Genomic DNA, 23629 nt, shown 5'->3' with positions numbered 1-23629 from the left:
GAGAGGGATCATCGGAGCCAAGCGCACTGTGTCTTGTAGATTGTAAGCTCCTGGGATCGGGGCCCTCTTCTCCTTCTGTACCAGTATGTCATCGAGGGGTAACATTTGACCCGTACATTGTGCTCGCCAATTGGTTGCGAGGTGTATAGGGCAAAAGATATTTAAAGTCCCCCCCCTCCGTTACCTCGATGTTAGCAAAGGGCAAAAACTACCAATACGCCGAGTGGGCTGAGTGTGCGTCATGGACTGAGTGGGGTTCGCGGACTGAGTGGGCTGCGATTGCTCCACAATCATCTGCAGAAAGCTGTATCTGGTGAGTGTGCGTACGTTATACAGCGCCACAGAATCTGCTGGCGATATATAATAAATGCCCCCGTTGAGTGCAGTCGCGAAGCAAACAGAGACCGTAGCGCAGCGTCCCGGGCAGGTGGAGGAAGCTGCAGCAGTTATCACAAACAATGTCACCCGGCTCAGCTTTATTGTTCCAACAACAATTACGCGTTACACGGAGAATATAAGCACGCGTGTCACGGTCCCTCCGTGTGCCGGGGGGCGCTGACATCATAAACCAACATCCAGTGAACTGATTAACCCCCGAATACCCCAAATACACTATTATTATTACTATTATCATCACTAATATTATTACTGTTATTACAAAATGGTGCATTAAAAATATAACAGGATATACATCATATAATGTATAGCTAAATCAGCAAGCCGGCCCCTGTATAATGTATAGCTAAATCAGTACTAAAAGCGCTTGCTCTTGTTCAGCTGCTCCCTCCGCCGGGGTAACGCCTCAGCGATCCAGGCCGTGGTCAGGCGCCTGGCCTCCTCCCAGCCGTAGCGCGGTTCGTAGCCCAGATCCTTCCGGGCCTTTCTGTAGGAGAAAGTAAAGTGAGTGTTCAGCAGGACGACGAGGTGTCGGGTGAACGGAGGGACAAACCTCACGAACGGCTTGGCCAGGAAGCTCAGCACCTCCAGCAGGAGGGCCACGTAGTACAGAAGAGGGTAAGGAAGGGCCGGCCTGGACTCCACTCCCAGCCCCAGCTCTTGGCCCAGGACGTGGTTGAAGTCGGAGTAGCTGAGGTGCGGGGTGTCGTCGGAGATGTAGTAGAAGTTTCCTCCTATCTCCTGGGCCTTGTCCGGGTCCCTCATGGCCCGGGCAGCCTGGACGTGAGCCCAGGCGACGTTCCCCACGTACACCGGGTTCACCAGAGCTTCCTTCCGGGACTGTCGCAGGAAGACGCCGCCGTTCAGGATGGCCTGGTCCAGGTGCAGCTCCAGGAACTGGGAGCCCTCGCCGTAAATGTACATCGGCCTCAAGGAGCAGGTGACCAGAGTGCCGCCATCTTTGAGCGCCCGGCCGTTGGCCTTCAGCACCTTCTGCTCGGCCAGCCTCTTGCTCTGCCCGTAGGAGAAGCTGAGGTTGCTGTCGTAGAGCTGCTCCTCGTGGCCGTCGGTGATGGGATCGCCTCTGGTGTTGGGTCCGACCACCTCCACGCTGCTGGTGTAGATGAAGTAGCGCACGTTGTTCCGCACGCAGGCCTCCAGGAGCCGCTCCGTGCCTTACACACAAAGAGACAACGTTTCAGGTTACGGCAACCGCTACACATTTTCGTTATGTCATCTGCTCCGCGAGGCATTAAACTGTCCCTGTAATACTCAGTATTCTTTGGGAAGCTCCGCGGGGCATTAAACTGTCCCTGTAATACTCAGTACTCTTTGGGAAGCTCCGCGAGGCATTAAACTGTCCCTGTAATACTCAGTATAATTAGGAAGGCTCCGCGGGGCATTAAACTGTCCCTGTAATACTCCGCATTCTTTGGAAGGCTCAGCGAGGCATTAAACTGTCCCTGTAATACTCAGCATTCTTTGGGAAGCTCCGCGGGGCATTAAACTCTCCCCGTAATACTCAGCATTCTTTGGGAAGCTCCGCGGGGCATTAAACTGTCCCTGTAATACTCAGTACTCTTTGGGAAGCTCCGCGGGACATTAAACTCTCCCTGTAATACTCAGTATTCTTTGGGAAGCTCCGCGGGGCATCAAACTGTCCCTGTAATACTCAGTACTCTTTGGGAAGCTCCGCGGGGCATTAAACTGTCCCTGTAATACTCAGTACTCTTTGGGAAGCTCCGCGGGGCATCAAACTGTCCCTGTAATACTCAGTACTCTTTGGGAAGCTCCGCGGGGCATTAAACTGTCCCTGTAATACTCAGTACTCTTTGGGAAGCTCCGCGGGGCATTAAACTGTCCCTGTAATACTCAGTACTCTTTGGGAAGCTCCGCGGGGCATTAAACTGTCCCTGTAATACTCAGTACTCTTTGGGAAGCTCCGCGGGGCATCAAACTGTCCCTGTAATACTCAGTACTCTTTGGGAAGCTCCGCGGGGCATTAAACTGTCCCTGTAATACTCAGTACTCTTTGGGAAGCTCCGCGGGGCATTAAACTGTCCCTGTAATACTCAGTACTCTTTGGGAAGCTCCGTGAGGCATTAAACTGTCCCTGTAATACTCAGTATAATTAGGAAGGCTCCGCGGGGCATTAAACTGTCCCTGTAATACTCAGCATTCTTTGGGAAGCTCCGCGGGGCATTAAACTGTCCCTGTAATACTCGGTACTCTTTGGGAAGCTCTGCGGGGCATTAAACTGTCCCCGTAATACTCAGCATTCTTTGGGAAGCTCCGCGGGGCATTAAACTGTCCACGTAATACTCAGCATTCTTTGGAAGGCTCAGCGAGGCATTAAACTGTCCCTGTAATACTCAGTACTCTTTGGGAAGCTCCGCGGGGCATTAAACTGTCCCTGTAATACTCAGCATTCTTTGGGAAGCTCCGCGGGGCATTAAACTGTCCCTGTAATACTCAGTACTCTTTGGGAAGCTCCGCGGGCATTAAACTGTCCCTGTAATACTCAGTACTCTTTGGGAAGCTCTGCGGGGCATTAAACTGTCCCCGTAATACTCAGCATTCTTTGGAAGGCTCAGCGAGGCATTAAACAGTCCCTGTAATACTCAGTACTCTTTGGGAAGCTCCGCGGGGCATTAAACTGTCCCTGTAATACTCAATACTCTTTGGGAAGCTCTGCGGGGCATTAAACTGTCCCTGTAATACTCAGTACTCTTTGGGAAGCTCCGCGGGGCATTAAACTGTCCCTGTAATAAAAGTTACGTTTGAATGATTTTTCTGGGTTCCCATTGCTAGCGTTTTCTTGTCTCTTAAGATCTCCCCTTGAGGTTGGAGGGGATTCTCTTTGTCAGGTGGCTGGTATAACGCAGATTTCACCTGTGATCAAGCAGAATGCCCTCATACTATGTGCTAGTGTGCGTTTAGCTCTAGAGTTTGAACGTACCGGTCACGTTGATAGCCATGAGGGTCTCCTTGTTAATCTTGCCCACCGTGTCTATGATGGCGGCCGTGTGAATGACCAGGTCCACCCCCCGGCAGCACTGCTGAAGGAATTCTTCATCTCGGATGTCCCCCCGCAGCAGCTTCACGGACGCCTTCCCCTGGAACTCTGAAACAAGCAGACGTGTGCAGGTCACGTACCGAACGCATACAGATAGCTGGCTGAGGGTGGTGGGAGTTGTATGTAATTGTCATTTAACCCCATTAAAGAGACAGCTTAACGTATCGTACGGCCCCGCCAACCAGAGCACGAGCCGGCAGACGGGGAAGATTATTTATTATTGTTTTATATAGCGCCATCAGATTCCGCAGCGCTGTAGGGAATATGTGCGCAGGCACAATGCTGTCCACGGGGTGCGTTCAGAAAAATCCTGCCCGGTCGTTGGTCTCGTCTTAGATTCAGGAGCCGTATGTCTATCCCATGCATGTTTAATCCCCTCACTGTATTACCCTCTACCACCTCTGCTGGGAGGCTGCTCCACTTATGTACCACCCTCTCAGGAAGGAGGCAGGCAAAGCGAGCAAATGCATTGAGAGGAATCTTATGCGTGCAGGAAATGCTAGTTTAAAGGAGACCCTCACTGTTCAAGTGTTTTTGGGGACAATTATTTTCCTGTTTTAGATAAAAGGGTCGTTATCATTTTAAATTAAAATAGAAATGTCTTAAATAAAATGTTTTTTTTAAAGTTTTTTTTCACATGAAAACGTTCTATATGTGAGAATCTCACCTTATAATAAAATATTCTGCTGAAGAAATGGGGTTAAAGTGTATGTGTGGGGGGCTGTGCCTGCGCGGTGGTCTGTCCTATCAGCCAGTCCTATAACTATAACGCGATAACTTTTTAAACTTTCACACCTCGGAGGTCTCTTCTTCAGGAGTAATGAAAAGAGGACAGTCGAGGTGACGCGACCCAACAGATGTCTTTGGAACGTCTTCTCTGTGGGATACCCTTTACACCCCCTGTGCCCACGTTTATGCCTGTGGAACATCACATGTATGACACATGTAAGCCGCGTGTCACGTGACTCACCCTCACGGGTCCTCAGGAGGTCGGCGCTCAGCGTCTTATCCATCAAGCAGATCTCATCCAAACCTTCCTCTTCCTCAAGCAGCAGCCGCACGATCCGGTGGCCGAGGAAGCCGCTGGCCCCGGTCACCAGGCATCTCATCCCCGCCACGGTCATCGTGCCACGTCCCGTGTCCCCCGAGGGCCACACGCGTCAGCGGAGGAGCACAGAGCGGCGTCCCGGCAGATGTGACGGCGTGAAGCCCCGGCTTGGGTGTGAAGTCACCAACGTGTGGACAGCGGAGTATTATGCGTGGCCGCTCTCACCCCGTGCCCTCCGTCTCCCTCACCCCTCCCACCCATCCATTATCATCGAAGGACACGAAATCCTTGAATCCGCCGCCCAGAAATCCCCGCCGAGCCGACGGCCTTCAGCAAAAGTGAAGAATTCGCACAAAGCGCGTCGGGGAGATTTATTCCCGGCTCTTATCTTTAATGTTGAGATAACGGACGACATGCCACGGGGCTGTGAGAATCGTGTGCCCAGCCCTGCTCACAGCATACATAAATCTGGGAGCCCGGTAACCGGGTGAACGCTCCGCAGGGTCCGCGGCGTGTTCATATCGTCGTCCGTTTCACGTCATTATTGTTATAAGTTCACGTTTTACCCTCCCCCGTGGTAACAGGGCCACGGAATCCACTGGCTGTATGGATAAAATTTAACTTCTGTGGCGAGAGACGAGAAATGATGTCATATCCTGAAGAATGACCTCAGAAGGATGCGTGGGGGGCGGCTAACACCTTTATAGTGTAGGTGGGCAGGTTAGACGCAAGATCTCCCCAAATGACCAATGAGCATCGGGGATCACCGGGTGGCCCCATTGCCCAATACGACGATCTGCCCTCGGTAATGCCCAGTGGAGGGGCCGCCGTCCCCTTGGCCAAAATACTCCCCTGTATGGGTCCCCTAGGGCCATGCTGGTTGTACCCCCGGGCAGCTTGATGCACGTGGGGCAGGGAGCACCAGCGCCGGGGATGGGAACTCCAGAGCCATTAACATGATGTCAAAAACTCATCCTTTCACAGCTTTTCCCATCATTATCTGCTGATGGCGTTACTGATTTAATGCGGGCGCCGTAAGCTTTATATCTCCCCCTCCGGGCCCCTGACGGGGCTATACATTGTACCGCCAATACACTGTTTCTTGCAGCATGCTTACACCTGTTTGGTAGGCCTCGTATTACACATTTGTATTATTTGAGCCTGTGACTAGCTTAGCGCACCGACATTTTTTCTTTTCCCTGTTTGCACATATTTGAGGTTGTTGGCTCCTCATCAGTCTGGTTGCAGCTTGCTGTCCAGGGGTTAATAGGGAGGAGGTTTAATTGCACCTCCCCCAACACATTAATAAGGTTTTGGTAGCCGTATAAACTGCTTTGTGTGCCCGCTATGTAGGAGGTGAGAGTCGGTTCTCACCCTATTGAGAGTGTGCCTTGACGTGGCGGGTGAGCTTAATTATGCTTTGGCCAATTCATATAACCAAAACCTCTCATTTATATTATGTTTATATATTTGTTGCCAACTTTATTAGGGTGAGAAGCTCAGACAGTTTTTGTTTCTAGAATAATATTTTGCCCCAATGCGTATCCGTGCCACCCCCCCCTCAAGGTCATGTGATCATCTGTAACGCATATGGCCTCAAACGCCCCTGATGCCCCTGATGTCTGTTTGGGGCCCCCGGGGGGGGGGGGTTTAAAGTCTTTGTATGTTTTTTTCCCTCTATTCTCTTTAAAACACCAGAAGAAGATTTTAGAATTCCTCGTATCAGGTTAATAATAAATTCCCGTAAATATTGGCTTGTTATTATCTCAGGTAGGTGAATGCAGTTTGCGGTTTATATGTCGGCAGCTTATCGTTAAGAGCAGCCGCGGCGGGGTCCGCGCAGGAACGAGCTGCCGGGAGGAAAGAAAGCTGCAGGAGCGGCGGGAGGTAAGCATGTGTGTATGTATATATGTGTGTATGTATGTATGTGTGTATGTGTGTATGTGTCTGAGTATGTGTGTGAGCATGGATGTGTAAGTGGGGTAAGATGGACTGCGTGTTAGAATGAATGTGTATGTGTATTTGAGTATGAGTGAGTGTGTGTACACAAATTTATGCCTCTTAACCGGGGGGTGTAAGTTTATATATATGTGCCAGAGTGTATGTTAGAAGGGGGGGGCAAGGGGTAAAGAAGGCACAGACCAGTTGTTTGGGGGCAAAGACAATCTGGGAGTAAAGATGGCACAAACAGGCTGTTTGGGGCTTAGGATGGCTTTTATAAGCTACTTGGGGCTAAAGGCACTCACAAGCTGTTTAGGGTGAGGTGGCATTGTGGGACATGTTGCTCGGTGAAGTTGGGGCCCCCGGGGCAATTTTCGCAGCGGGGCCCAGTGGCTTCTAGTTACGCCCCCCCGGTTAAGAGGCATAAATCGATGCGTCTGACTTTTGACTCGATGTATTCGCACGAACGTCTTAACCTTTCAAATCTCCTCAAAACGCATAAAATTCTATAACGATATAAATAGTAAAAAAATATTTACCCCGCTGGGAGCACCACGAAAATCCTCCAATGGGGCGCTGGAAGCGAACCCCAGAAATACAGGAAAAACAATATTTTTGCAAATGTATTTTTAATGTGATTTTGGGATTAAAGCCGTTTGGGGGGAGATCCGCTTCCCGTTTATTCAGCTCCCGCGTCACCTCTCCTCCTTATCTCCCGACACAAGGACAGCAGAACCCCCCCTCCCCCACGGCCGCTTCTTGCTGCAAAAACATCACATTCCGGCAAATGAAACGCCTCGGGACGCAATCACAATTCTGCTGCCCGTCATAAAAGTGAACTGAAGCGGCCCCCTGTATAATGTATAGATAAATCAGTGACCGGCCCCCTGTATAATGTATAGATAAATCAGTGAGCCGGCCCCCTGTATAATGTATAGATAAATCAGTGACCGGCCCCTGTATAATGTATAGATAAATCAGTGACCGGCCCCTGTATAATGTATAGATAAATCAGTGACCGGCCCCCTGTATAATGTATAGATAAATCAGTGACCGGCCCTGTATAATGTATAGATAAATCAGTGACCCGGCCCCTGTATAATGTATAGATAAATCAGTGAGCCGGCCCCCTGTATAATGTATAGATAAATCAGTGACCGGCCCCCTGTATAATGTATAGATAAATCAGTGACCGGCCCCCTGTATAATGTATAGATAAATCAGTGAGCCGGCCCCCTGTATAATGTATAGATAAATCAGTGACCGGCCCTGTATAATGTATAGATGATTCAGTGACCGGCCCTGTATAATGTATAGATAAATCAGTGATCCGGCCCCCTGTATAATGTATAGATAAATCAGCGAGCCGGCCCCCTGTATAATGTATAGATAAATCAGCGAGCCGGCCCCTGTATAATGTATAGATAAATCAGTGACCGGCCCCCTGTATAATGTATAGATAAATCAGTGACCGGCCCCCTGTATAATGTATAGATAAATCAGTGACCGGCCCCCTGTATAATGTATAGATAAATCAGCGACCGGCCCCTGTATAATGTATAGATAAATCAGTGACCGGCCCCCTGTATAATGTATAGATAAATCAGTGACTGGCCCCCTGTATAATGTATAGATAAATCAGTGACCGGCCCCCTGTATAATGTATAGATAAATCAGTGACTGGCCCCCTGTATAATGTATAGATAAATCAGTGACCGGCCCCTGTATAATGTATAGATAAATCAGTGACCGGCCCCCTGTATAATGTATAGATAAATCAGCGAGTCGGCCCCCTGTATAATGTATAGATAAATCAGCGAGCCGGCCCCCTGTATAATGTATAGATAAATCAGTGACCGGCCCCTGTATAATGTATAAACCAGTGAGATGCCCTGTATAATGTATAATTGTAGTTGATTATAACCGCAGCGTTGTTACCGGATCTCCCTCTTTAGTAAGAATCACCACGCCGGTTCCACTGGTTTTCATTTTTTATTGAATAATTTAGCAGATATTTGGATTTTCCCCCCAGAATTAAATATAATAATAAGAAGTCTTTGAGGCTCTCGGTGCCGGACGTATGATTATGTGAGGTATGAGCGGCGCGGTGACCCCGAAGCCATCGGGAAATTATCATCCAGATTCATTTTTGGGGTAAATTATTTAGGAATTGGTGACAAAAGGAATCGCTCTTCCATGGTCTGTACGTGTTTGGAGGAGGAGAGGGGGGTTCCCTGGCCCCCCGGCCCCCCAAATCGCCGTCTCTAAAGCTTAGAGAACTGGATGAGGTTTCGGTTGATTTCAGAGACGTTCCGACAGCCTGAAAATAAATAAATAAATAAAAGCTAAAAATCATCAAAATGAGCTAATTTAGAAATTATGCAAAATCTAAAAAGTGGTTTCAGGGCAAAGTTTTAAAAAAGTGTATTTATCACCATAGGAACCAAGAGGATGTTCCTAAAGACTGGACAATCCCAGCAGCTGCTATGGCGATAAGTCTGCTTTTCAAACTTCGCATCACGTTTTATATTTAACCCCTTCTGTTTGTAAAGCGCGGGTGAAACACGAATCTGGGAGACAGCAAAGTCACCGCAGGGACCTTGTGTAAAAGCAACATGGCTGCTCCCAGAAACCTCCATATTTTAATATTTATTTAATATGCCCCCAACTGGATCTGAAACGGGCCCCGGGCAGGGATACCCCTGACCAAAATAATGACACATTTATTAAACGGAATTAAATAAGTGAATGACTGACACATTTCATAGTTTTTGGTGGTTCTGCCCCTTTAAATCCCCCAAATCCAGTGCTTTGTACCTGAGAGTGCCATGGAGAGGCGGAATTCATCTGTCAGGATCTGGAGAACGCCTCTCACCCCCTCCTCACCCTAAACATGCAGGACACAAGGGGTTAACCAATTAGAATGATTGATCATATTATATTATATACACACACATATATATATATATTATTGTTACATAGCGTCCCAAAAGTGTAGCTTTGTGTAGGGTAGAAAAAAGTGTTTATGGACGATATGATGTCCTACAAAAACATACAGGACCAACACCAGTCGGAGAGTATATAATATATATAATATTAGGAATATACAGGGATATAACGGGTTATAAGGACGGGATTAGTTATACGGAGGAGAGTATATAATATATAATATGAGGAATATACAGGATATAACGGGTTATAAGGACGGGATTAGTTATACGGCGGGAGAGTATATAATATATAATATGAGGAATATACAGGATATAACGGGTTATAAGGAAGGGATTAGTTATACGGCCGGAGAGTATATAATATATAATATGAGGAATATACAGGATATAACGGGTTATAAGGACGGGATTAGTTATACGGCCGGAGAGTATATAATATATAATATGAGGAATATACAGGATATAACGGGTTATAAGGACAGGATTAGTTATACGGCCAGAGAGTATATAATATATAATATGAGGAATATACAGGGATATAACGGGTTATAATGATGGGATTAGTTATACGGCCGGAGAGTATATAATATATAATATGAAGAATATACAGGATATAACGGGTTATAAGGACGGGATTAGTTATACGGGGGGAGAGTATATAATATATAATATGAGGAATATACAGGATATAACGGGTTATAAGGACGGGATTAGTTATACGGCCGGAGAGTATATAATATATAATATGAGGAATATACTGGATATAACGGGTAATAAGGACAGGATTAGTTATACGGCCGGAGAGTATATAATATATAATATGAGTAATATACAGGGATATAACGGGTTATAAGGACGGGATTAGTTATACGGGGGAGAGTATATAATATATAATATGAGGAATATACGGGGATATAACGGGTTATAAGGACGGGATTAGTTATACAGGTCGGAGAGTATATAATTTATAATATGAGGAATATATACGGGGATATAACGGGTTATAAGGACGGGATTAGTTATACAGGTCGGAGAGTATATAATATATAATATGAGGAATATACAGGGCTATAACGGGTTATAAGGACGGGATTAGTTATACGGCCGGAGAGTATATAATATATAATATGAGGAATATACAGGGATATAACGGGTTATAAGGACGGGATTAGTTATACGGCCGGAGAGTATATAATATATAATATGAGGAATATACAGGATATAACGGGGTATAAGGACGGGATTAGTTATACGGGGGAGAGTATATAATATATAATATGAGGAATATACTGGATATAACGGGTAATAAGGACAGGATTAGTTATACGGCCGGAGAGTATATAATATATAATATGAGTAATATACAGGGATATAACGGGTTATAAGGACGAAATTAGTTATACGGGGGAGAGTATATAATATATAATATGAGGAATATACAGGATATAACGGGATATAAGGACGGGATTAGTTATACGGCCGGAGAGTATATAATATATAATATGAGGAATATACGGGGATATAACGGGTTATAAGGACGGGATTAGTTATACAGCCGGAGAGTATATAATATATAATATGAGGAATATACAGGATATAACGGGATATAAGGACGGGATTAGTTATACGGCCGGAGAGTATATAATATATAATATGAGGAATATACGGGGATATAACGGGTTATAAGGACGGGATTAGTTATACGGTCGGAGAGTATATAATATATAATATGAGGAATATACAGGGCTATAACGGGTTATAAGGACGGGATTAGTTATACGGCCGGAGAGTATATAATATATAATATGAGGAATATACAGGGATATAACGGGTTATAAGGACGGGATTAGTTATACGGCCGGAGAGTATATAATATGAGGAATATACAGGGATATAACGGGTTATAAGGACGGGATTAGTTATACGGGGGGAGAGTATATAATATATAATATGAGGAATATACAGGATATAATGGGTTATAAGGACGGGATTAGTTATACGGGTCGGAGAGTATATAATATATAATATGAGGAATATACAGGATATAACGGGTTATAAGGACGGGATTAGTTATACGGGCTGGAGAGTATATAATATATAATATGAGGAATATACAGGATATAACGGGTTATAAGAACGGGATTAGTTATATGGGGGAGAGTATATAATATATAATATGAGGAATATACAGGGATATAACGGGATATAAGGACGGGATGCGTTATACGGCCAGAGAGTATATAATATATAATATGAGGAATATACAGGGATATAACGGGTTATAAGGACGGGATTAGTTATACGGCCAGAGAGTATATAATATATAATATGAGGAATATACAGGGATATAACGGGATATAAGGACGGGATTAGTTATACGGCCGGAGAGTATATAATATATAATATGAGGAATATACAGGGATATAACGGGTTATAAGGACGGGATTAGTTATACGGGGGAGAGTATATAATATATAATATGAGGAATATACAGGGATATAACGGGTTATAAGGACGGGATTAGTTATACGGGTCGGAGAGTATATAATATATAATATGAGGAATATACAGGATATAACGGGTTATAAGGACGGGATTAGTTATACGGGCTGGAGAGTATATAATATATAATATGAGGAATATACAGGATATAACGGGTTATAAGGACGGGATTAGTTATACGGGGGAGAGTATATAATATATAATATGAGGAATATACAGGATATAACGGGATATAAGGACGGGATGCGTTATACGGCCAGAGAGTATATAATATATAATATGAGGAATATACAGTTATATAACGGGTTATAAGGACGGGATTAGTTATACGGGGGAGAGTATATAATATATAATATGAGGAATATACAGGGATATAAGGTTATAAGGACGGGATTAGTTATACGGGGGAGAGTATATAATATATAATATGAGGAATATACAGGGATATAACGGGTTATAAGGACGGGATTAGTTATACGGGTCGGAGAGTACATAATATATAATATGAGGAATATACAGGATATAACGGGTTATAAGGACGGGATTAGTTATACGGGCTGGAGAGTATATAATATATAATATGAGGAATATACAGGATATAACGGGTTATAAGAACGGGATTAGTTATATGGGGAGAGTATATAATATATAATATGAGGAATATACAGTATATAACGGGTTATAAGGACGGGATTAGTTATACGGCCAGAGAGTATATAATATATAATATGAGGAATATACAGGGATATAACGGGATATAAGGACGGGATGCGTTATACGGCCAGAGAGTATATAATATATAATATGAGGAATATACAGGGATATAACGGGTTATAAGGACGGGATTAGTTATACGGCCGGAGAGTATATAATATATAATATGAGGAATATACAGGATATAATGGGTTATAAGGACGGGATTAGTTATACGGGTCGGAGAGTATATAATATATAATATGAGGAATATACAGGGATATAACGGGTTATAAGGACGGGATTAGTTATACGGCCGGAGAGTATATAATATATAATATGAGGAATATACAGGGATATAACGGGTTATAAGGACGGGATTAGTTATACGGCCGGAGAGTATATAATATATAATATGAGGATTATACAGGCTATAACGGGTTATAAGGACAGGATTAGTTATACGGCCGGAGAGTATATAATATATAATATGAGGAATATACAGGGATATAACGGGTTATAAGGACGGGATTAGTTATACGGCCGGAGAGTATATAATATATAATATGAGGAATATACAGGGATATAACGGGTTATAAGGACGGGATTAGTTATACGGGGGAGAGTATATAATATATAATATGAGGAATATACAGGGATATAACGGGTTATAAGGACGGGATTAGTTGCTGATTTAGTGAGAAATCAGAGACCATTTTAGGAAAGGTTTTTTCCCCATTTTTGAGGCACAATCGGAAATCGCTTCTATGTGGGGGGGTTTAGCTTCTTCAGACCAACAGTGAGGAGTAACACGGATGGACTTTGTTGCTATGTCAGGTTCTGTGTCACACTTGTACGTGAGACCCCTGTGTCACACCTTGTACGTGAGACCCCACACAATAGGTCGTCCAATGAACACACACTTCGCTCCGAGCGCTAGGGCCTTCAGCACATCACTTCCTGTTCTTATCCCTCCGTCGATGTAGACCTCGATCCGGCCCTGCACCGCATCCACGATCTCCGACAGGGCATCGATCTGTGAGGGCGGAAGAGCAGTTACTTCCAGACAGTCATAGGTTAACAAAACCATCAACCAGCGATGGTTTTCAGGATCTCCTCGTGTAAACATGGGAAAGCCATCTTCACGTAACCTTTGACTGAAAACCTGCAGATTATTTTAATATAGAATATTTTTTTCTGGATATCTCAAAATGTCTCCCAAAAAAAAAAAACGCGCCTCTCGCGAAGTGTAAGAGGAACACACACTTCCCATACGGTGTAATGGAGAATGCCACAAATAAATGGAATTAGCTAATCAGGACGGGTTTTTAATTACCTGCAAAGAAGAGACCTCTGAGGACTTGAAAGCTGACGTGACTCTACATCTTACTCTTATTCACGAAAGTTCCTTGTTATGACGTTAATAGGACGAACGTACCGTGGCAAGCTCCCCGTCCAGCTGCCGGCCGCCATGGTTGGACACAATGATTCCTTGCACGCCATGCTCCACCGCCAGCTCCGCATCTTCCTTGGTCAGGATTCCCTTGATGATGATAGGCAGACGGGTTAGGCTCCTTAGCCAGTAGATGTCCTTCCAGCTGATGGACGGGTCCAAGGTGTTGGCTGGGACACCATAATTATCCGGACCGCAGTTTTCCTACAGAGGATCAGAGGAGCCGTCAGAGAGTCGGCTGAGCAACGGAAAACCACCGCATAATGTGTGACAGAAACCACCGCATAATGTGTGACAGAAACCACCGCATAATGTGCGACAGAAACCACCGCATAATGTGTGACAGAAACCACCGCATAATGTGCGACAGAAACCACCGCATAATGTGTGACAGAAACCACCGCATAATGTGTGACAGAAACCACCGCATAATGTGTGACAGAAACCACCGCATAATGCGTGACAGAAACCACCGCATAATGCGTGACAGAAACCACCGCATAATGCGTGACAGAAACCACCGCATAATGCGTGACAGAAACCACCGCATAATGTGTGACAGAAACCACCGCATAATGTGTGACAGAAACCACCACATAATGTGGCTGAATAATCAAATCATTTCGTTTTTTCCCCCCACAAGCCAAAAACCTCTATTTTTCTTGAGAGCGTTTCCTCCACCAATAGAAAGCCGGTGCTAATGTACATATTATCCCTCATTCTCCGATCTCGTGTCTGGCATTCTAGTGGCTGCCGGTACTACTACTTTTAATAAAGAATTGAATAAAAAAGGTGAATTTACCTCAAACACACCCTCAAAGTTCTTGACCTTGAGATGCGGCGGGAGCCGAAACTTGTTGCGGATGTCGCTTCTCCTCTTGCCCGTGTAAGGAACGTCCACGGTGAGGACGAGAGCCTTGAAGCCCAAAGCTTCCACCCGGTGCACCAGCTGCTCCGACAGCTTGCGGTCTCGGTACACGTAGAGCTGGAACCACCGGAAGCCGTCGGGAGCGGCCGCCACGATCTCCTCCACTGAGCATGTGGAATAAGTACTGGCCACGTAGCACAGATTCAGCGACTCCGCCGCTAAGAGGCACAAAAATCCTAAATGATCCTCTAAGAGCCACTAATGATGACTGATCACATGATTTCTGCGCTTAGACGAATGCATGAAATACTAGGCTCACCCCTGACTCTAACACGCTAACATACACACTCACACTAAACACCATACACAAACATACACACATGCCGACACCTAACACGCACTCTAACACCATACGCTGACACACATACACACATGCCAACTCTAACACCATACACATGCATACACACTCACACTAACACCATACACATGCAGACAGCTAACAAACACTCTAACACCATAATGTAACACACACTAATACACTCATTCTTACACCATACATCCGGCCCCCGTCTAGTCTGCCCGCTTCTCCTGTTGTAAAGACTCACTGTATTACTCCCTGGCTGAGGGTTATTACTCTGCCCTGGAGCCCCGGGGGGGTGGTTACGTACCTCTGGCGGTGCTCATCTCTCCGTCCGGCCATGCCAAGCAGTGGAACGCGGTGGGGGCGATGCCGATGGGACAGCTGATCTCCGTCCCCAGGACCGTTGTCCGAGTGTCTGTCACGGACACATCGCGGAGCATCCGGGGTCTCAGACGGATACTGAAGGAAGAGACGGAAGCTGGACTGACGCTACGGCTCCTAAAACATTTACCCCAAACGCCCCAATATTACAAACAGACAGAGGGGCACTTTTCTTTTAGGGGGCATGGCTGGGGCGGGGCTATTTGTGTAAATGGGGGGCATTTATGAGATGGGGTTTATTTCCTCCGTTTAATTTATAAATCTGTTCCCTGCTGTTTCTATACACATTATCGGGGCTTTTAGGGCTGTAGAACCCTGCGATCCCCTCATACCCAGCAAACATTCTGACCTCCTAGAAAAGAGGGGCATGGGGGGGGAGAGAGGGGCATTGGGGGAGGAGAGTCACGTGGACACTTTACCGTTTGAAAGCCAGCAGGTTATCGTCCCGCGTGCAGCAATCGTCCGCTCCGGCCGCGTAATATTCCCACGTGGCTTTGGGTAAGTGGTCTTTTGCGTAGGCTTCATAGTCTGACAGGCAGATGAGGGACATCTCAGCGTCCCCCCGCCCCGACCTGCGGAGAATGCACAGTAACGTCACACCGAGCACTCAGCGCTGCGCACGCGTTAACACTCTGAACTCAAGGGCAACTGAACTCAATGGGGAGGAATAATCATGCAGATCATGAGAACAGGAAGTTAAGACCCTCCTCTGCACCCCAGAGTAGATCCCTCAGGATGGAGATCTAATCACCATGGCGTTCCCAGAGAGAGTAACTCCGCCGCTAGGCCATGTTAATCCAACACTGTCCTTCAGCCAATCGCATTCAAGACAATTCCCTGTCTGTCACCCCTTAGGGATAGCCCAGGTTTTAATCCCCTGATACCGGACACAAGCAACCTCTCCATCCTCATAACGCTGGCTAACAAAACCGGAGGAAATCCACCCTCTGGAAGATCACTCCTATCACTCCATTCCTCCCTGTCCTCCCCAACCCTCCTCTCCCTCCCTGTCCTCTCCAAACTTTCTCGCCCTCCCTGCGCTCTCAGCACCAAACCACACGTTTACAGATCTCTCTTTATTTTTCATTTCCAGATTAAAGCGAATCTCTCAGCATTTTTTATTCCTAATATCAGATTAAATCCATTTTTTTTACCCCAGTTTGTAGTTTTTGCCCCCATAATATAAAGTTTTCAGGGCGCTGCATATCAGCCGTTTGTATGATTCTCGCTCTGTTATCTGATCCCCGATCTACTAAACCCCCCGACTCCTTATCATACTGCCTGTGGGAGCAATTGAATTGCTCAGTCTTAATCACCCAGCCGGACTCTCTGATTTATGGAAGTCTATGGAGGAACGGACTTCATTAGCATCGCCATAAAGCATCAGCTCAGTATGGTGTTTGATTCTGATTGACAGATAAATGCTGTAGGCGTTTAATTTGATGAACTGAGACGGGTAGAGGCTGGGATGGTGACTTCTCCCTTTAAATCATGCAGACTTTTATGCAAATATCTCAATGGCAAAAAAAGTCATTTGCATATAGGGCGACATAGTGATATCCCAAAGAGGGAGGGGCCAATAAAATGTGAAACCATTTTACCCCCCCAGCCTAGTCCTCCCCTTATTTTTTTCATGTTTCTCAAATTCCTTAAATTTATTAAAAAAAAAACAGATAAACGAAGCGCCAGCCGGCTTTGTGGCGGACATTTCCGGAAACGCCTCTAGGTTGTTACGGATATTAATGAGAGAAAATAGACAAAAACCCCAATATTCTATCACATACACAAAATTCCCGCCCTTTTAATTATTATACAACGGCACCGACAATACAACGAGATGCTGTATACTATATTTGCGATGGAGAGAAGTATTCAGATATATCGTTATTATAATAACGATTATTGTGTTTTTAATAGATGCAAATAATGTCAAACCTCAGAAAAATATCCTTATTTCCAGGTAAAAATCCCTTTTCCATCATTGTCATTATCACGGGTTATAAACTGCGGTCTCACAAGCCGCCATATACAATAACGTCATATACTATAATGCCAAATACAATAATGTCATATACAATAATGTCATATACAATAATGTCATATACTATAACGTCATATATTATTTCCCCCAAACAGGGATAATGTCTTCTATATCGAAGCGGACAGAATTCTCCTCTATTCAGAATAACAGAAACGTTATATTTACTCCAGATATAATTCCAGGTTCTGCGGAAAAATGAAGCGAAAGGAAGAATAACTTTCATCAAATTGGGCAATCGCCATAAAATTCCAATTAGCCAGGAGAAGACAGTAAATACGGAGATTATTAGATAAAGTAATTATGAGTGAAAATCAATTCTTTTTCCGCCCCGGCTTTGTCTAAACTTTTAAAGACCCTGCTTATTACCATAATCTCCGCCTATTGATGGAGGTCGTCCAATCAGAATTCTGAATGTTACTCTGGATTATAATTAGACATTTCCCAGCGTATTTGCAGTTTTGTTTCTGCCATTCGCAGCCGGACTGATTTTAGGGAAACGTCTGCTGTTTATCCGCGATGCGATCGTTTATCTCTGGAAGCGAATATCGCCTCGGTTATAAAGCGTTTTGGGGGCTCGCGGGGAAGCCTCCTGCGGAATTCACGTTTATAGAGATAAATAGCTTCTAATTCCTAAAATGTATCATATTATTAATACAAACGATTTCTTTAATGACAAAAACTCGCTGAAGCAGCTATTTTCATCAATATAGAGAGAAAAACAAATCATTTATATGATTTAAAGCAAACAAGATGACTCCGACTCCATTTTGCGTCCGTTTCTTTGCCTCAGACTCCATTCTGCGTCCGTTTCTTTGGCTCGGACTCCATTTTGCGTTCGTTTCTTTGGCTCCGACTCCATTTTGCGTCCGTTTCTTTGCCTCAGACTCCATTTTGCGTCAGTTTCTTTGCCTCAGAGTCCATTTTGCGTCCGTTTCTTTGCCTCAGACTCCATTTTGCGTCCGTTTCTTTGCCTCAGACTCCATTTTGCGTCCGTTTCTTTGGCTCGGACTCCATTCTGCGTCCGTTTCTTTGGCTCGGACTCCATTCTGCGTCCGTTTCTTTGGCTTGGACTCCATTTTGTGTCCGTTTCTTTGCCTCGGACTCCATTTTGCATCCATTTCTTTGCCTCAGACTCCATTTTGCGTCCGTTTCTTTGGCTCCGACTCCATTTTGCATCCGTTTCTTTGGCTCCGACTCCATTTTGCGTCCGTTTCTTTGGCTCCGACTCCATTTTGCGTCCGTTTCTTTGGCTCCGACTCCATTTTGCGTCCGTTTCTTTGGCTCCGACTCCATTTTGTGACCGTTTCTTTGGCTTGGACTCCATTTTGTGTTTGTGTAATAGACTAACATATACTACGCTTGCTTTCCAGACTAAAATATCTGACAAGGTTCCCAAGATATTTGCCTCCAACAACCTGATTCGCTTTGCCCAGCAATGTTTGCGTGGATAACAGGGGCCCTCTTGGCCCCCAATTTGTCCCCAAACTTGCAGAAAGCCCCGGACACGAAAAGTTCTCGTGTATCCCAGAAAATCAGGACACCGACCAGAGCAGCCAGTGAGACATAAAACCCCGATGTCAGGACTGTTAAGATAGAATCATGACATTTGTAAGCTATGTTCAGAAGTGTATTCTGTGACCCCAGAGTAACCAAGATCCTGGGGGTATGAGACCACCCTCGCTGGAGAGCTGGTGGCCCTCATGCCCCAGACTCTGCCCCCATGATACCCAGTCCTGTAACACATACCTATAGAATGCAGTCACTGTGAGCAGAACTCCGCCTCCTGGAAAGGCAGAGGATTCTGGGGGTTGTAGTTCCACAGCCAATCAATCATATAAGGCAGAGATTTAACAGGACTACAACTCCCAGAATGCCTACACTGTGAAAGGTCACGTGACAGCACCAGCCAACCAGCATATATATATCACAGCATATACAGCGTCACCGTACTGTTTACTAGGAGCTCTTGTGCTAGCCTGGGGTGACTGTCCGGTTCAGAAACTGAAATTTAATGATTTGAGAGCAGATCGGCCCCATCTGGCCCCCGTCTAGTTGCCCGTTTCTCCTGCTGTAAAGACTCAAACCTTAATCAGTCGTTGGTCTCGTCTTAGATTCAGGAGCCGTATGTCTATCCCATGCATGTTTAAATCCCCTCACTGTATTACCCTCTACCACCTCTGCTGTGAGGCTGCTCCACTTATCTAGATTTAGGAGCCATATGCTTATCCCATGTTTACACTCCAGTCATTATAGACACTTTAATTCACGTGATAGCTGAGAGGCCTTCACGTTCACCTTTAGCTCGGGGCAGCGTTCCGTGTAGGTCTGAGAGGTTTGCCGTGACGTGGCAGGGAGCTTCCACTTTAAACGGCCATTGGAGCGAAACTAAAAACCTCCATTTGTGTAAATAAGCGCAGGGATTTGGGAAAGTGCGCAGGTAACTCAATTTTTTGGTCTTTATTCTAAAACTAACACCACACGCTAACATACACTCACTCATTCTAACACCACACGCTAACATACACTCACCCATTCTAGCACCACACGCTAACATACACTCACCCATTCTAACACCACACGCTAACATACACTCACTCATTCTAACACTGCCCGCCAACATACACTCACCCATTCTAACACCACACGCTAACATACACTCACCCTTTCTAACACCACACACTAACATAAACTCCTCCACTCGCTCTAACACCACACGCTAACATACACTCACCCATTCTAACACCACACACTAACATACACTCACCCATTCTAACACCACACACTAACATAAACTCCTCCACTCGCTCTAACACCAAACGCTAACATACACTCACTCATTCTAACACCACACGGTAACATACACTCACCCATTCTAACACCACACACTAACATACACTGACCCATTCTAACACCACACGCTAACATACACTCACTCATTCTAACACCACATACTAACATACACTCACCCATTCTAACACCACACGCTAACATACACTCCTCCACTCGCTCTAACACCACATGCTAACATACACTCACTCATTCTAACACCACATACTAACATACACTCACCCATTCTAACACCACACGCTAACATACACTCCTCCACTCGCTCTAACACCACATGCTAACATACACTCACTCATTCTAACACCACATACTAACATACACTCACCCATTCTAACACCACACGCTAACATACACTCCTCCACTCGCTCTAACACCACACGCTAACATACACTCACTCATTCTAACACCACATACTAACATACACTCACCCATTCTAACACCACACGCTAACATACACTCACCCATTCTAACACCACACGGTAACATACACTCACCCATTCTAACACCACACACTAACATACACTCACCCATTCTAACACCACACACTAACATAAACTCCTCCACTCGCTCTAACACCACACGCTAACATACACTCACTCATTCTAACACCACACGGTAACATACACTCACCCATTCTAACACCACACGCTAACATACACTCCTCCACTCGCTCTAACACCACACGCTAACATACACTCACTCATTCTAACACCACATACTAACATACACTCACCCATTCTAACACCACATGCTAACATACACTCCACCACTCGCTCTAACACCACACGCTAACATACACTCACTCATTCTAACACCACACGGTAACATACACTCACCCATTCTAACACCACACGCTAACATACACTCCTCCACTCGCTCTAACACCACACGCTAACATACACTCACTCATTCTAACACCACATACTAACATACACTCACCCATTCTAACACCACATGCTAACATACACTCCACCACTCGCTCTAACACCACACGCTAACATACACTCACCCATCCTAACACCACACGCTAACATACACTCACCCATTCTAGCACCACACGCTAACATACACTCACCCATTCTAACACCACACGCTAACATACACTCACCCATTCTACCACCACACGCTAACATACACTCACCCATCCTAACACCACACGCTAACATACACTCACTCATCCTAACACCACACGCTAAAATATACTCACTCATCCTAACACCACACGCTAACATAACTCACTCATCCTAACGCCACACGCTATCATAAACTCACTCATCCTAACACCACACACTAACATACACTCACCCACTCACTCTAACACCACATCACTAGGCCGGAATATCGGGGGGCTACAGAGCGCGTCCCGACACCTAATATCCCCGTGGCCGCTCCTGAGAGATAACTAGACCCCCGCAGTCTGGGAGCAGCCCGTTCGTTGCAGTCAGGGCAGTAAACACTGTGCTTCACACACAGTCCTCCTCTCAGTGACACCGATCTGAACTACCGCAGCGGCTTGGCTGAGAGCGCTAGGCCGGAAGCCGGGACCCTCTTTTAAAGGTGGGCCAGGAAATGTTATGGACGGGTCGGCATCTCATCAGGCCAATGATTTAATGGTGACCCCGCCATAAATACACGGCGCCCCGCCCCCGTTACACATTAGGCGCTATGTCCCAGAGAACAGTTATGGTGTTGTCACCATGGAAACCAGTGCTATGTTCCTGGCCCAGCATTTTGCACCGGAATTGCTCTTTATGAATAAGGACTTCGAGCCAAACGCAGCCGGCCGACCCCAACTGTCCGAGAACGCGGACCCCTTACGGTAAATTAGGGGATTTATGAGTTTTAAGGATTTCTTTCGCTTTCTGGCTGCGCTCCGTAGTGAACGGTTAACCGGGACGCCGCGGCTGTTGGCTGATCCCGTCGCCTGTGTCGCTGTCAGCGTTTTGCAGCGTTTGCAGCACGGAGGCCTCTCGGCAGACATGTCCCCGGCAGCTCGTGCTGTAGCCTGCATCCCGTTACCCCGTCGGCATCGGCCGCCGGCAGCATCACTCACCTGCCTATGGGCTCCGGATCCAATGCCAGGCGCGAGAGAGAGGGGCACCTGCACCCCTCCGAGTCCAAAGTACACGGCGGAAAAACCTTCACCCGGCCAATCGGGGCCCTTCGACAACGCATGAACAAACAAGGCCGTGGCGGATTAACCCCGCGGTGACCTCTGGCATTGTGTAAGGGAGAGGGCAGAGAAAGGAGTGCTGGGAGTTAACCCTCGGCCTACTGGACGGAACTCAAACAGTAAAATATCATGGAAATAGACAATCATTTGTTTTGCCCGACGGTTTCCTTCTTTGACCTCTCTACGAGGTAAGACTAGGCGGCCACCTATGACATCATAGCGCCGGGCCCCGATGTCCCTAGATTCAGTGGGCCCTTGGCCGGCTGAGCGTTTTCCGTATCTCCGCTTTAACATCTTCTTCCGTCGTTAAAATGTAAATTCTCCATAACGAGCCTCGTTGGACCCCGATAAAAAAGTTTATTTATTCCATAATAACGGCGATATATGCTGACCGTGCGGGGCCTGACATCTTAGAACCCGGGGGGGTCGCTCTGGATATATATACAGGATCCCGAGACCCTGAAGAACCCGGCCCTCCGGAGCCAGACGCCTATAAATCTGGATTTGCCCCCAAGAACCTCGACATATAGCCCGAAACCTTGAAATTTGTTGGGGGTCTTCAGCATACGGCGCCTGACAACCTGCCGATGGAGTCTGAACCCCCCTTTTATATGAGAGACCGGCCTCTCTGTCGGACAGATGCCGGCTGCATGCGCGGTGATGGAGACGGCCGGGGTGTGTAACAGAGTCCCGGAAAACTCCGACCTTCGCATCTGCGACACGCTCTGGTCCTGTGTACTAAATTATTAACCCATAGAGGGGAAATGTGCCCCGGGGGCTAAATGGAAGAATGATTCCCGAGGGGTTAATGCACCCCGATCCCGCGTTCACACCTGAAACCACACAAAACCACCTGAAGTGTACTTTAATGGCGCTTCCATAGTGAAAACGCGCGCAT

At 46.0% G+C, this 23629-nt stretch overlaps 2 protein-coding genes across 2 annotated transcripts; both read right to left on the bottom strand.

Moving 5' to 3' along the window:
• Window positions 1-643: 643 nt before the first annotated feature.
• LOC128474611 (3 beta-hydroxysteroid dehydrogenase/Delta 5-->4-isomerase-like) lies at window positions 644-4680 on the bottom strand. Its single transcript, XM_053456976.1, has 3 exons — window positions 4443-4680; window positions 3356-3520; window positions 644-1571 (listed from the first exon to the last, which is right to left on the bottom strand). Exons 1-3 carry the CDS (start codon window positions 4594-4596, stop codon window positions 754-756), a joined length of 1137 nt encoding a protein of 378 aa, XP_053312951.1. The 5' UTR covers window positions 4597-4680; the 3' UTR covers window positions 644-753.
• Window positions 4681-8441: 3761 nt separating this feature from the next.
• HAO2 (hydroxyacid oxidase 2) lies at window positions 8442-22716 on the bottom strand. Its single transcript, XM_053456426.1, has 8 exons — window positions 22612-22716; window positions 16090-16242; window positions 15597-15748; window positions 14863-15146; window positions 14046-14264; window positions 13485-13643; window positions 9279-9348; window positions 8442-8781 (listed from the first exon to the last, which is right to left on the bottom strand). The coding sequence occupies exons 2-8, from the start codon at window positions 16218-16220 to the stop codon at window positions 8726-8728; spliced, it is 1071 nt and encodes a 356-aa protein (XP_053312401.1). The 5' UTR covers window positions 16221-16242; window positions 22612-22716; the 3' UTR covers window positions 8442-8725.
• Window positions 22717-23629: the final 913 nt, after the last annotated feature.

This window comes from Spea bombifrons, chromosome 2 (genome assembly GCF_027358695.1).
Source record: "Spea bombifrons isolate aSpeBom1 chromosome 2, aSpeBom1.2.pri, whole genome shotgun sequence".
Classification (NCBI taxonomy): Eukaryota; Metazoa; Chordata; class Amphibia; order Anura; family Pelobatidae; genus Spea; species Spea bombifrons.
Note: the sequence above shows the minus strand (reverse complement) of the source record. Positions and strands in the feature narration are given on the sequence as shown.